The sequence below is a fragment of the Nicotiana tabacum genome, chromosome 13 (genome assembly GCF_000715075.1).
Source record: "Nicotiana tabacum cultivar K326 chromosome 13, ASM71507v2, whole genome shotgun sequence".
In the NCBI taxonomy this organism is placed as follows: Eukaryota; Viridiplantae; Streptophyta; class Magnoliopsida; order Solanales; family Solanaceae; genus Nicotiana; species Nicotiana tabacum.
Window position 1 is genome coordinate 27313621 of NC_134092.1, and position 14152 is coordinate 27327772.

At 34.2% G+C, this 14152-nt stretch overlaps 1 protein-coding gene and 1 long non-coding RNA gene across 2 annotated transcripts; both read right to left on the minus strand.

Moving 5' to 3' along the window:
* Positions 1-1477: 1477 nt before the first annotated feature.
* On the minus strand, positions 1478-4846 carry LOC107786705 (uncharacterized). Its single transcript, XR_001648202.2, has 5 exons — positions 4659-4846; positions 3132-3243; positions 2093-2432; positions 1880-2005; positions 1478-1793 (listed from the first exon to the last, which is right to left on the minus strand). It is a non-coding gene; the product is annotated as an uncharacterized LOC107786705 (long non-coding RNA).
* A 780-nt stretch (positions 4847-5626) lies between these two features.
* On the minus strand, positions 5627-7891 carry LOC107786704 (uncharacterized). The gene is made up of 3 exons (XM_016608222.1): positions 7531-7891; positions 6397-6938; positions 5627-6068 (listed from the first exon to the last, which is right to left on the minus strand). Exons 1-3 carry the CDS (start codon positions 7804-7806, stop codon positions 5687-5689), a joined length of 1200 nt encoding a protein of 399 aa, XP_016463708.1. The 5' UTR covers positions 7807-7891; the 3' UTR covers positions 5627-5686.
* Positions 7892-14152: the final 6261 nt, after the last annotated feature.

Here is a 14152-nt window from a genome sequence, read left to right on the forward strand (position 1 = left end):
GTTAATAATTAGTGAAATTGAAACATTAAAGAACATTGAGTATTCAATTTACAAAATGAAAAAAGATATGAAAGTAAAGTCAATAAAATTATTTAATAAGTTGACTTACATGTACGATTCAGAATTTCTCACCAACAAAAGATTTTTTATCATTACCATGTGTATGGACGTGTAAATGTATCTCACTTGGTGTTGGATCTCGACCCTTTTTAACAGCCTTTACAAAATATGTTCAATTCAAAAGATTGACAAAAAGACGTTTGTATAAAATGAGATTGAAAAATAACATAGAGAAAAGGAAGCAACTTAAGTAGAACAGAGAAACTAAAAACTAAGCAAGTTCCCACCTTCAAAATCTTGTTAGTTTAAGGAGATAACCAAAGGAATCTGGATTATTGAATTAACTGAAACTTTTCTCCACTCCACTTAATCTATGAATCTTGGATATAGGGCAAAATTTATCAAGTGCGCTTAGGGATGTTTCTTTCCAGCACACAATAGAGTACCTGAAAAGAATATTTTAATTTGTTTCTTGAACTTCCATGTAAATTAAAGACTCTCCAAACCTCATTAGTCATATAGCTAGCTTTTGATTGCAGAGAAGTCTCCAAACTGGTTTTGAAGCTCCCAATCCTAACTCCCACCTCCGAAATCAACTCCAATGTGCGCAAAGTATTTAGAGCAAGACAACTTAAAAGACATAAGAACTTTTTTCTTTATACTAGATTATGATAATAACAACAAATTGATAAAGATAGTAGGGAGAGAAGTTTAAGGTTCTTATTGGCTCAGTTGGATTCAAGAGCAATAAGGTGCCTTATGTTAAAACACTTCTCAACTTTCTAAATCAGCATTCTAATTTGTCAAACACGGTACTATGGACTCCAACAACCACTCGTGTCGTTGTACTTTATGTTAATGCTTATGCTTATGTCATGAAGTCTCAGGTGAGCCTTCACTACTCTATCTAACTTAATTACAGCTCAGTTTCAGGAAATGTAGAATGACTAAGCTTTTGTTAGATATTAATATTTAACAGTTTATATAACAGTGAAAAGGTGACAAAGTAAGAAATATAGTTTCTGCTTTTGGAAAGAAGTGCAAGTGAACTAGATAGATGAAAAAGAAAAGGAGATTATAGGTCAAGTAAGTAGACATGGATGGCGTAAAAAAGAAGATCAGAAGATATTATCATCCAAGAAAATAGATCAGCTTATAGCTAGGTCTCCAAGAAAGGTGCACTCTTGTAAACAGAAAGCTCAACAACTAGCAAGGAAGAAATCAATACCTAAAATTCCTTCATCCAACTACTAACTTCAATTTTGGCACACATTGACAACCCGGATTTTTCGAAAAGAAATTCTCAAACAATAATTTCAAGCACAAAATATTAAAAATAGAACAAGAAACAATCCGCAACTCACAACTTACCGAACTTAAATAAGATTTACAAATTCGAATTAGTGCAAACTTAAATGAGATTTTCAGATATTTTATATACACTTACAAGTCTCTTGCGATGCTCCCCAACACTGATAGATCCACCCATGTGAGTCCTAATGGTGACTCCGCTTCTACCACCAGAATGGTATTTTGCATTTATTTCTGATTTTTCCACACACTTAGGATCTTTCCAAAGTCTCATCCAACTTTTTCACACATTATTTGGAATAGATTTCCGTTGCATCTCATTTGTTTTAGTTTGCTAATGAAATCACTGTATCTTTTTGCTTCCATATGCCCCCATTGGTTCCACACAACAATATCAATTGAAGAATCTAGTAGAATACCTTCTGAAATAATTTTGTAAAGTAATAACATTAATAAGTTACATATAAAAGTTAATATACTTTCTAAATTCAATTGTGATGGATTATACCTTGAATTCTCCAAAATAAAATCTTTTTGTCTCAACCGAGACGCTTTTCCAGTTGATTCCATTAGGAACAAGTTCATGCTTGAAAGAATTAGTTATACACTCGAGCATTCTCTTGAAGGTTCTAACCTGAATAAATTAGAAGACAATATTTCAAGGTATACCATATATCAATATAACAATATATAAAAAATAATAGTACAAGCATGGACTAACCTTGTGGGAAAAATAGTAAGAAGCGTTCGCTGCCCACGGGTACTGCTACATTCAACTTCGCCTATAAGGTTGCTTTGAGAAGATGTACCCTCGCCTATTGTGTTGCTCTGATTAGGTATAATTGGAGATGGTTCCAAATTAATAGGTGGGGTACTACCATGGGATGATGTTTGAACTTGGTTGATGTAATCTGATCTACCGTAGGAACTGGTGCCACCTTGTTGAGGACTAGTTGTGGGAATAGAAACAGTATGCATGTTTTCACGAGCAGCACATTTACCCCTAACTGAAGATTTGCTTACACGACCTGCACTATCTTGACCTCTCCCTCGAGGCATATCTATAAAATATATAAAAAATAAAAAAGGATATGATACAATGCATATCTAATTATATTATTCATCTAAAATTTATTAGCAAATATCAGGTTTTAATCACTTTCTTTCTATGCAAAGTCAATCTGCTAGATATTATTACAAGTAGTTTATGGCTACAATCACGCTCTAGATTATCCATATTCCTATTTAATATTGAAATAAATAAATTATAGGTAAAGTGAATGCTTTCAATACGGTATACAAAAAATAAAAGTACCGATCGACTAAGTGTACTCCTTACAATTTTGAACAATTAAAAAGATATCAACATACAACTACACTAAGATCACTCCTAATTTGAATTAATTCCGTTAACTTAAACAATAAATATAGCGACAACGATTCACAGATCCATCTTTTCATAAGTCAATCATTCCGTTGCCAGTAATTGATCGGACATCTTGTACAAAAAGAAAATTCAACTCTATTATTGCTAGTCTTTTGATTGTAATTTGGGAAGAATTATTACAATGATACTTCGATAGATTAAGGAATTCAGAGCTCTGAGAACTTTACGAGGAACCAGACAAACTATTGCAACTCATTTCTATGTAAGCTATCAACGTGCGGCATCTAGTGCAGAAACTGAGTAACATCAATTAGAAGAAATTGCCCAAAACAATGATCTCATAAAACTTCTATTAAACAAGATAAATGATCACCTTTGCAAATCTGAATCTATCTTTTCCAGAACTGATACTATAGCAAAAAAGTTAACCTATTCAACTATCACATGGCAAGACATCTCCATTTCTTTCAAAAGTCCTTTTTAAACTGAAACATAAGGAAGAAAAAGTGTTAGAATCCCAAAAGGATGGCAACTTGTTTTATTCTTTTCTTCAACTAATTTAAAAGCAAAAATTAAATAAGTAAAGGCAAGTCATGGCTACATTACTACTTATTAGTGTTAGGAATGTTAGCATCCATCTTGCGGTGACATAAAACATATCAGGAAGGGATAAAACAAAGCAATACTTTTACAATATCATAACTATAGTCGACAAAGATCCTTAATAATTTAACAACTCTAGTCCATAGAGTGTCTCAAGAAAAATAAGCTAATTTGTTAAGAGTTTATTTTTACAATATCACTATTGTAGTACTCAGAAAGGCCTCGTGAAAATGGATAAGCTAATTTGCTTTCTTCTAACAGATGAGGAGACAAGTAAAATCTGACATCATTAATTTTAAATGGTAAAAAGAATATTTGATCAAGAATTTTTCATACACTCTGAGGTTACAATAATTCTTTAACAATAGTTACTAGTATAATACACAAAGAATCTCATGAATGGATAAGCTAATTTGCTTTCTTCAACCAAGGAGGAGCTAATCAAGTATTAAATCATTAACTACAATGAGTAAAATCAGATGTGATAAAGAATTTTTATATATTCTGATGTTACCAAAATTCTTACGCAAGATATATAACTCATAATATCTACACCAATTTTAACAGCATTATAGGGGCATCCAATTATAAAAAGGTGTACTAATTCTCTTAAATAACAACAAACTGAACCTTTCAAATTTTTATAAATTTGATGTCAAAAATTCAAGGCTAAATAGTATCTCAAAATATCATTCCAGGCCTATAGACAAGGTTGGTGAGAAAAATTGGTTTAATTGAAAAGAAAAATTGGTTTAACTGAAATGTAACAATAAATTTAACAAACCCAAACAATTAAACTCAACTGACCTTATGGAACTATTTAACGTCTGCAAATTCTTTAATAACACCAAAGTTAACTAAAGAGAAAAGAGAAAAATTTGATTAACTATTAGCTTACTTTCAGAAAGGAGTAAAAATTGAAATAGGCCTCACGAACAATAGATTGAACAATGCCAATCTGTAACGAAACAACCACAACAATATATATCAAAACACATGCATCTAAACCTTAGAACACACACCACGTAATCCCAATGGCACAGCCTATCATTCTAAACATCAAATATTCAACAACAGAAGTAATTAGAAAGAAATAGAATGAAAAGAAAAACATATAAAAAATAAATCACTGAACGAATCATTTAGAAATATTCGGATAAGATTGATAGTTGGTGAAGAAAAATATATGGGAGTAACAAAAACAACAAAATTGGTGAAACCAGAATCACCATGATGGCAGAAAAAGATACAGATATAAAAATTAATATGGAGATAGAGAGAGATGAGTTAGGATTACCTCAAGACGGTGGCCGACGATGGTGGAAGAGAAGGGAAAGTGCGGCAATGGTACATGAGCCTTAGACTCATGCCCAATTTGTTGGATTGGAAGCAAGAATCTCACATTGTTGAAGATGAGAGAAAGTGGGCGAGTTTGATAGAGAGAGAGAGAATGTGAGTCTGTAAGCAGATTTGTGCCCTAGATAAACTTTAATTTTAAAAAGGAATAGCGACGGAAATAGCTACGGCAATAATTTTGTCGCTAATAATAACTTGGGCAAAATTATTTTTAAGAATCGAGCGACGGAATTTCCGTCGCAATTAACTTTTGGAATGTTTTGATAAGTAAAATAAACGCAGCAACAAAATTTTTGTCGTTAAATCCGTCGCTATATTTTAATATTTTTTGTCGCCCCACTTTTGTCGCTAATTTTGTAGGTAAATAAAGGCGCCAATTTTTAGCGACTAACGTAAATTATTGTCGCTAATCCATCGCTATATTTGGTACTAAATCTTTTGTAGCTTATTTGGCGACAAACAACAAAATTCGTCGCTAATCTGTCGTTATTTAGCTACAGAATATGGCTTGTCGCTAAAATCCGTCGCTAAACGTTGTTTTTTTTTTTTTGTAGTGGTGCACTTCTTTCAAAGGAATTCTATGACTGCCATGATTCTGCTTGTTACTTGTCCCACAAACAATTCTGAACTCAAATCATATATACTTGACGTCAACCCTTTTTGCATATAGGCTTGACGTTAGTATGAATTTATAAGACGAAAGCAAATTTCAGATAAATACAGAAAAATGACTTCCAGTCCAATAAAATAACTTACATTTGCATAATGCAAATTGCACTTTGCAGAAAGAGTGATAAAGATGCAAAAATCGGCTATTTCCAAAACATAAGAGGAGTAATTAAAAATAGAACAAATTCATTACCAAAAAGATTATAAATAAAATTAGCCCGTAATGGCTGAGACTACTCGAATTTAAACAACTTTTATTATAGTATGTAACACTTTACATGTACTAAAATAAAGTTGTCCTCAAGCTGAATTTGTCTCACTAGACCACTTTTTTCTGCTTCTGTTGCTAGTATTAGGAATCCTACTACTATTCCCATGATTATTATTGTTGCTATTATTACTTGCTCCGCAAACAATTCTGAACTCAATACCATATGCATTTCCAAAGCAAGAAAACAACCCTCCGTCAGAGTTTCGCCGTGAATGTCCTCCGTTTACCACCGCTTGCACCGCCATCTCCTTCCTCCCTTTCTCTATACTTGATGTTAACCCTTTGGCATATGCTTCCTCTGCTGTTAAATCCTCTAATATTGAGCTTTCCCCATCTTCCATTTCCTTTGGTTGTTTGATATGCATTTCTTTTGGTGGCTCTGGTCGTGCTGGCTGCGGTGGTGGTTGGTACCTTGAGTATATAATAAAAGTAAGTAAAAATATTATTTATCTGATAATTTAAATAATCATATAATTAAACATGACATACCCGATTAGCTTAGTGGTTAAATATCATCTTTAAAAATAGTAAGATTATTTTTTCATTTTATAAAAGACAATTTTAGTCCACTGGACTAATGTAGGACAAAATTTAAATAGTAGCCTAAGAAAAAGGTAATTTGTGCACATGACCCTCATCGCCACCGATTATCAAATTTATATGTGCTTGACCCAAACATAAAAAGTTAATAAAAATTTTTGCTCTCAAGAAGTTTGTAGATGAGTTGGTTACACAGTACCTTTTAGCGGCTATCTCAGCTGCAACAATGGAAGCTGATGGACCAATATCGGAACACAATTCTGAGCCATTTACTATAGACCCATTTACCATTGAGCCATTACAAACTGAGCCAGCTTTGTTAGGAAAATCTTCATTGTTAACCTCTGAATACCCTAAACTCAAAGATCTCCATAGTTGGACTTTGTCATTTATTTGCCTTTGTTTCTCATCATCTACTTGATAATTTTCATTAATTTTCTTGTCTAAAATGTCTCGATAATTCAAAGAAGAAGGATTCATAATTTCACTACAAATTAGTGGCATACTTTTCATAGAACTATTAATAAGTGAGACGCCCATGTTGAGAATTCCTTGTGGATTTCCTGATGGCCTTCTAATTTGTAAAGCAACAAATCTTTTGCCATTTGAATTAACAAAAGGGTTGATGAGATTGTTCAAAAGAACATGAACTGTACCAACTAGCACATCCCTAAACCAAGAAACGGTGTAAATCTCAACATGAACTGCAGAAGTTTCTGAATATAGGAACTCATCATTGACCTATAAGATAATAGAATAAAACAAAGTGAGAAGAATGGAGAAAAAATTTTGAGACTTGAAAACATGAACTTTTCTTAAAGAGATATTGCATATATATAATATTTTGGAAAGAAATACAAACAAGTTTTTTCATGATAAAACAAAACCATTTTGGTTCATGAATATAATAGACATGTCCTTTTAATTTAAAACTTGCTAAAAAGAACTAATTAAAATTTATATCTTAATTTAAATTGATCAATTGTTTAAATAAAACAGAAAATACCAAGTCTTTTAACAAATAAAACCATCAAAACTCAAATTTTGCCTATATGAGACAATCCCACTTTATATATATTACAAATAGGGGCGGAGCTAGCTAGATGATAGGGGTTCAATTGAATCTAGAAAATTATGCTGTGCAAACAGGCAAAAAACATAAATTATTGAATCCCTTAAATTAAGAGAATATTATAGTATAATAGTAATAAAATAGGTTCAAATATTGCTTTATGTCACATGTTGACGTTTTTATTTTTTTTCGAACCCCTTATTTAAATTTCCGACTCCACCACGAATTTAAAATTTAAATAATATCTAACATGCATGGAACCTTGAAGGAGAACTTGTCATTCCATGAGGGGTTGTTGTGTCCTTCATTGTCAATACGTGTGCTTCTTTTTTTGTTCGGGTTAATCCATGTGAGGGCATAAGTACGTAGAGATTTGGATACAGGAGCTAAGTCTTGGGCAGATATGAGACTAATTTCAATAATGTGGTTATAATTGCTGCTGTTAGGGGCAATATTATTATTATTACTATTAAGTGAAGGTTGATAAGAGAGAGAGGAGGATTCTGGTGTCGTCGAGATGTTGTTGTTAGGGTCCATTGATATGTTATTGCCGCCGTCCGTGGCGGCGACGACAACAACAACAAGGAGATGGTGGTGGAAATTGGCAGTGGCATCTAGAGAGAATGAGATGGTATAGGTGACAAATTAAGAAGGAATGTGTGTATGTTGTTTTGTTTGAGTTTTGAATGGATGCGAATTTTATGGCGATTTTGAGGGTGTTTGATGTGTTTGGACCATTATTTTTCTCTTCATCGTTTATGGTCAACGTTAGCCATATCAAATTAAAAACTCTAAGAGAGCGTCTTCTCTTATATTTCTTTTGGGAGAAAATTAAAAATAGTCAAATTTACAAGTGGTAATTAAAAAATAGCTATAATTTTAAAAGTAATCGAAATTTAGCCACTTTGCGTGTAAAGATAAATCTGAACGAAAACAATGTTCAAAATCCGAAAAATATTCCAGCATAATATACTGGAGTTCCAGTATAATATACCGGTCCAGTATAATATGTTGGAAGTTCATACACAGGTGCTCTAATCTCCAGTATATTATGCTGAAACTTTCCGCGTGTTGGAGTTCCAGCATAATATGCTGGAAGTTCATACACAAGTGCACCAATCTCCAGTATATTATGCTGGACCGATCCGTGTTGCAACAAAACAGTGGCTATATTTCAATGACTTTACAAACGCTGGCTATTTTTCAATTACTAATCCGATAATTAGCTAGCCCGTGCTATTTTTACGTTTCTTTTGGGATTGAGGGTTTCAATTATGAATGGCAGGAAGCTTATCAAGTGCGCTAGCTCTCAACATCCAAACTAATGAACCTAAGTTATATTCATAATGTAAATATGTTTACCTCATTAGTGAATTTTAATTTATGATATACTAGGTTAGTTATCATTTTTACTATATTAACAATAATATTTATCAAGAATTAAACTTATAGTTATCTAATAATTAACCTGATGGTGTATATATTTTTATGTTGTAGGTGTATAGAACTTAAACTCCAAACTAATATAGTTTAGTCTTACATCTTGTCACGACCCAAAATCCCTACTCATGAGTCATGATGACACCTAGTTCCTAAGACTAGGTAAGCCTAACACATAGAGAGTTATTTAACAGATTTATACAAATCAACCATTTAACATGAACCAGAAATTTCTATACAAAGCCAACAACCATCAATAGATATACAATATCCCAAAATCGATAGTACAAGTCATAAGCTCTACTTAGTTCGCTAGAAAATCTCTAAGTACAACAGTTCCAGAATAGAAATAAACAGTACAAAGTAAATTTTAGAATGTGACTCAGAGGCTTGCGAACGCGATGACAGGTATACCTTGAAGTCTCCGCAACAACTCACAATCAACTAACTAATGACCAGCGCGCTCCGAAGTACCTGGATCTCCACAAAAATATACAAAAAGCGTAGCATGAGTACACCACAGCAGTACCCAATAAGTATTTGGACTAACCTCGGTGGAGTAGTGACGAGGAACAGTCAAGACACCAACTAGACATAATAACCTGTACAAGTACGAATATGAAACTAACAAGGAACAATATCAATATAAAGCTAAGCATGGTAAGAATAACAAAATAATACTTGCAATAGAAAACTAGAAGCAACAATTAGCAACCAGGAACAATAGGTAATCACGCCGAAAAGTAAGCAGAATACAGTTAAAGTCCTGTAAAATCAAGTAAGGGAAAACATGTAACAACCCAATAGAACAACCGCTTTCACACAAGGTTCGTATAAGAATTTCCCCGAGGTACCATACCTCATAATCACAATCACGGGTCCCAAATTACGAACCCTAATCACTTGGCATCTTGTGCCTACATTACAAATAACATCCGCACGAACAACTCACGTGCCAATACCATTAATATCTCATATCTGTACGGACAACTCACGTGCTAGCAGTAACAATACATCATAACCGCACGGACAACTCACGTGCCAATAGTAGCAATATCTCATATCCGCACGGACAACTCACGTGCCAATAGTACAACTCATGCACAGAAGGCAGGCATACAAGAATGCATGTAAATGATCACTAAACATCAGGGTTCATCTTCTTAGACTGATATGAGTGACTAATTACGGTGTATGCTTGTGCAGGTGTTCTATCACAGCTCGAGTCAACAAGCAAGATCGAAGAGAACGAATGGCACATAGGAAACAACATAACAAAACCGCAATATGCATGACTCACACTAGGTAGGCACACCACTACAGAAATATCATCAATAACAATGCCCCCAGGCCATCACAGATCATTACAAATCATCCCCGACATAGCCCCTCTTGTCTCGCCGCGTGCGCAACAATAAAGTAAATGCCCGTCTTATCTCTCCACACGCGCATAATAATATTCTCACCTTGTCTCGCCACATGCGCAAACCCACATATATAGCTCACCTTGTCACGCCGCATGTGAAAATATCAATAATAACAATAGCATGAACAACCTATGTGCAAATACCCCTACAATCCTCTCAACATTACCGCATGTGCCAAAAACATAAAACAATATAACAACTTGCACCACATGTGCCCATATGCCACTATATTTCCTTAAAAATAATTTCAATACCACAGCCATACATAGCCCTCGGCTTAACTACACTGAGTGCAACAACAACAATAATAACCCGGGAGTACGGCAAGTAAATCAATAAAAGAATTACAAAAGCACAATGAAATGGAAGAACGAGCTCACAATGAAAGACATAACAAGTAATAATGGCTTCAAATAAGAATAACTCAACAATAAGAGAGATAATGTGTATCAATGATATCAAATAAGAACGACTCAATAATAGGATAGATAACATGTAACAATGATTTCAAATAAGAATAACTCAACAATAAGAGAGGCAACATGTAACAATGATTTCAAATAAGGATAAATCACAATGGAAGAGATTACATGTAATAAAAGAGGCAATAACTCCAATTAAAACATATAAGAGTATATTTGGCAACAAAGGGTAGAACATGAACCAATCAACTTCAAATAAGGCATCTAATGGTAAATTTAGCAATGGAGGATATAACATGATAACACAACTTTATTTTAATGTGCATAAGAAACCTAAGAGTCTAAAACGGTCAAATTTTCACATATAAGCCGTGTACACACTCGTCACCTCATGTATACATCTTTCACGTAGTTCAAATAGTGCAAACAACCCAATTCCTACGGGGTAGTTCCCCCACACAATGTTAAGCATGATACTTACCTCAAAATTCCTCAATCAATACTCTAAAATAGCTTTTTCTTTATAATTCACCTCCGCTCAACTCAAATCTAACCAAAATTGACTTAATAACATTAAATAATGCAAGAGAAATCAATTCCAATAAATAAAGCTATGATCTTTACACAATTTCTCAAAAGTCAATTCCGGGCCCGCTTGGTCAAAATCCGGGTCCAAGGGTAGATTCCGACTACTCATAACTCCATGAGTCTACATATATGTTTTATTTCTAAATCCGAGTCCAATTCGACTCTCAAATCGTAAATTTTTATTTTTCAAAATATAGACAAAGTTTCTCAAAATTTCCCTTTAATTTTCATAATTTTGATGTTAAATCTCATATATAATCATGTAAAATAGTTGAAAATTGATCAAAATCACTTACCCAATGATTATAGATGAATATTCCCTTTTTAAATCGCCTCCTACCGAGTCTAGGGTTCAAAATATGAAAGAATGAGCTAAAATACTAAAATTCCAACTCTTAACCCAGCTGAAGATATCGCATTTGCGACCAAAAGTTCGCAACTACGGATGTTCGCAATTGCGACCACATGTCGCAATTGCGACCAAGGTTCGAAATTGCAGTAGTTCGCAATTGCAACAAAAAGTTCGCAATTGCGAAGTACCAGCACCAACAATCCCAAACTTCACCGAAATAATTCGAAACCACCTCGAAACTCACCCGGAACCTCCCGGACACAAACCATATATGAATTTCAATCATAAAACATGCTACGTACCTACTCGCTCAATCAAAACACTGAAAAGAGGCCATCTTGATCCGATATTAACGATGGTCAAACTCCAAATTTCTTAACTTAACTAGTCTCTCTACCAATAATCCAAAACACACCCAAGCCCCTAGGGACCCCGTCAAATTATACCAACAAGTCCCAAAATATAACGAACCTACTCGAGGCCTCAAATCCCAAAACATAACATCAAAACCATGAATCGCACCTCAATTCAAGCTTAATGAACTATGAATTTTCAACATCTACAACTCGCGTCGAATCATATCAAATCAACCCGGAATGACGTCAAATTTTGCATTCAAGTCCCAAATGACACAACAGAGCTATTCTAGCTCTCGAAATCGTAATCCGAACCCGATACCAACAAAGTCAACTCCCAGTCAAACCTCTCAACCTTCCAAACCTTCAACTTTCCAACTTTCGCCAAAATGCAACAAATCAACCTAAGAACCTCCAACATCAAATCCGTGATGTTTGGCTAAAAATCCATGTTTTGCATGTAATTTTCCTTGCATTATACCTCGATCTAGTTAATTTTTGTGTGAATATTTGTGATTCGGGCTTAATAATATTATTTATATGTGTAGGAGTCAATTGAAATTGATTTGGGGAGTTTGCATGCAAATTGACGTCAAAAAGGGAAGAATTTGGAGGAAGTATAAGTTTGGTGCCCAGGTTGGCGCTAGGCACCAACCAAAACGCCAATGACAGAAGACCAAAACGTTTGTTGTCCAGGTTAGTTCAAGGATCCAAGCGAGACGTCAAAGGGCGGATTTTATCCTAATTCGGATGGGACTTGGAGATTTCAAACCTACACGTCCCCAACATATATAAAAGGGGTTCTAAACCTCTTTTTGAGGGTAGCTAACATACTTTGGACCATGGGAGAGCATGGAGCCGCCGTGGAGGCCTAAATTCATCAGATTCCATATTTGTTTCATCAAACTTAGTAATCTTTACGTTGCTTTGGATGAATTATTATTTTGCTACCATGTCTATGTGGAGCTAAACTTTGCGTTTTAGGGTTGTGGTTGTCATGAATATTGAAATTTATTAATTACATTACCGTTAACTCGAGTTAGTTGTTGGTTGTTTCTCTAATTATGTGCATAATTGCTTAATTATTTGGCCAGCAATAGAGTTCTATTTACTATCTATGCTATGCTTGGGAAAGCCATGTTTAGATTAGAGTAGAATTAGAGAGAGCTTGTTTCCGAACCCGTGGCTCGAAAAAAGCTTTCGCGGTTAGGATAGGAATATACCTAACAGTCTTGCTTAGTTGAATACTGTATTATATTCGTTCTTGATAGATTCAATACCATAGGAATATATGGTTGATATATTATGGATATACAGACAGTATTGTGGGAACATGCTATTTATATAAATGATCTGGTCAACTAGCAACCATAGATAATTCGGATTAGCAGGTGTAATTACGAACTCAATAGGATTGATAAACCGACCACAACTCTGGAATCTATATCTCCCTTGGTTACGTGTTTAAATTTTGCAATAGTAGTTGTAATAGAAAAACCAAACTTTTGATTATCTTGGACAGTAAATTGATTTTAGTTTGCTTAGTTAACGATTAATCTAAGTCTCTGTGGGTTCGACATCCGACTTTCGAGTCACTTTATTACTTGACGGCCACGTATACTTGCGTGTACTTGGGGAACCAACAAGTTTTTAGCGCCGTTGTCGGGGACTTAGTTATTGATTGTTTATCTAAGTTTAGCTTTTAGTTGATTTTTGTTCAAGTTTTTAATTTTCTTATTTAGTTAATAATTTTTTAAAACTTATTTTCACATGGCATCTTGGAATGAAAATTGTTTGAATGATGGTTATTCTTACTATGATGATCCTTGTCTATATTGTGGAGGACCCCACAGGTAGAAAATTTGTCAAAATATTCCCGAGAGCGAGTTCGGTGCACCATCTCAATCTTATGAGTGGAATATTTATAATATGTATGGTGGTCAAGGTGTCCATTGGGATGACTGTCCTAATTCTTTTTATCCTTCTTCGAGCCATTTTTGTGATGTTTATAATAACTTTTGTGAGTTTGATAGGAACAAATTAGAGAATGTGGAATATGATGCTCAAACTACGAATTTGTTGAGGCAAATAATGGAGCAAACTCAAATCTTGATGGAGCAAACTCATGAACATCGAAAAGAGATGGAAAATCTCAAGGCCACAATGAAGAGAATGAAGGACAATGTAGAAGAATGGGTTGAAACATTCGATGATCAACAAGTTGCAGCCTTAGTTGATAGTCAGGAAGAGCTTAAAACTGGAGAAGAGAGTGAGTTCCAGCAAGAGAAATTTTTGAAG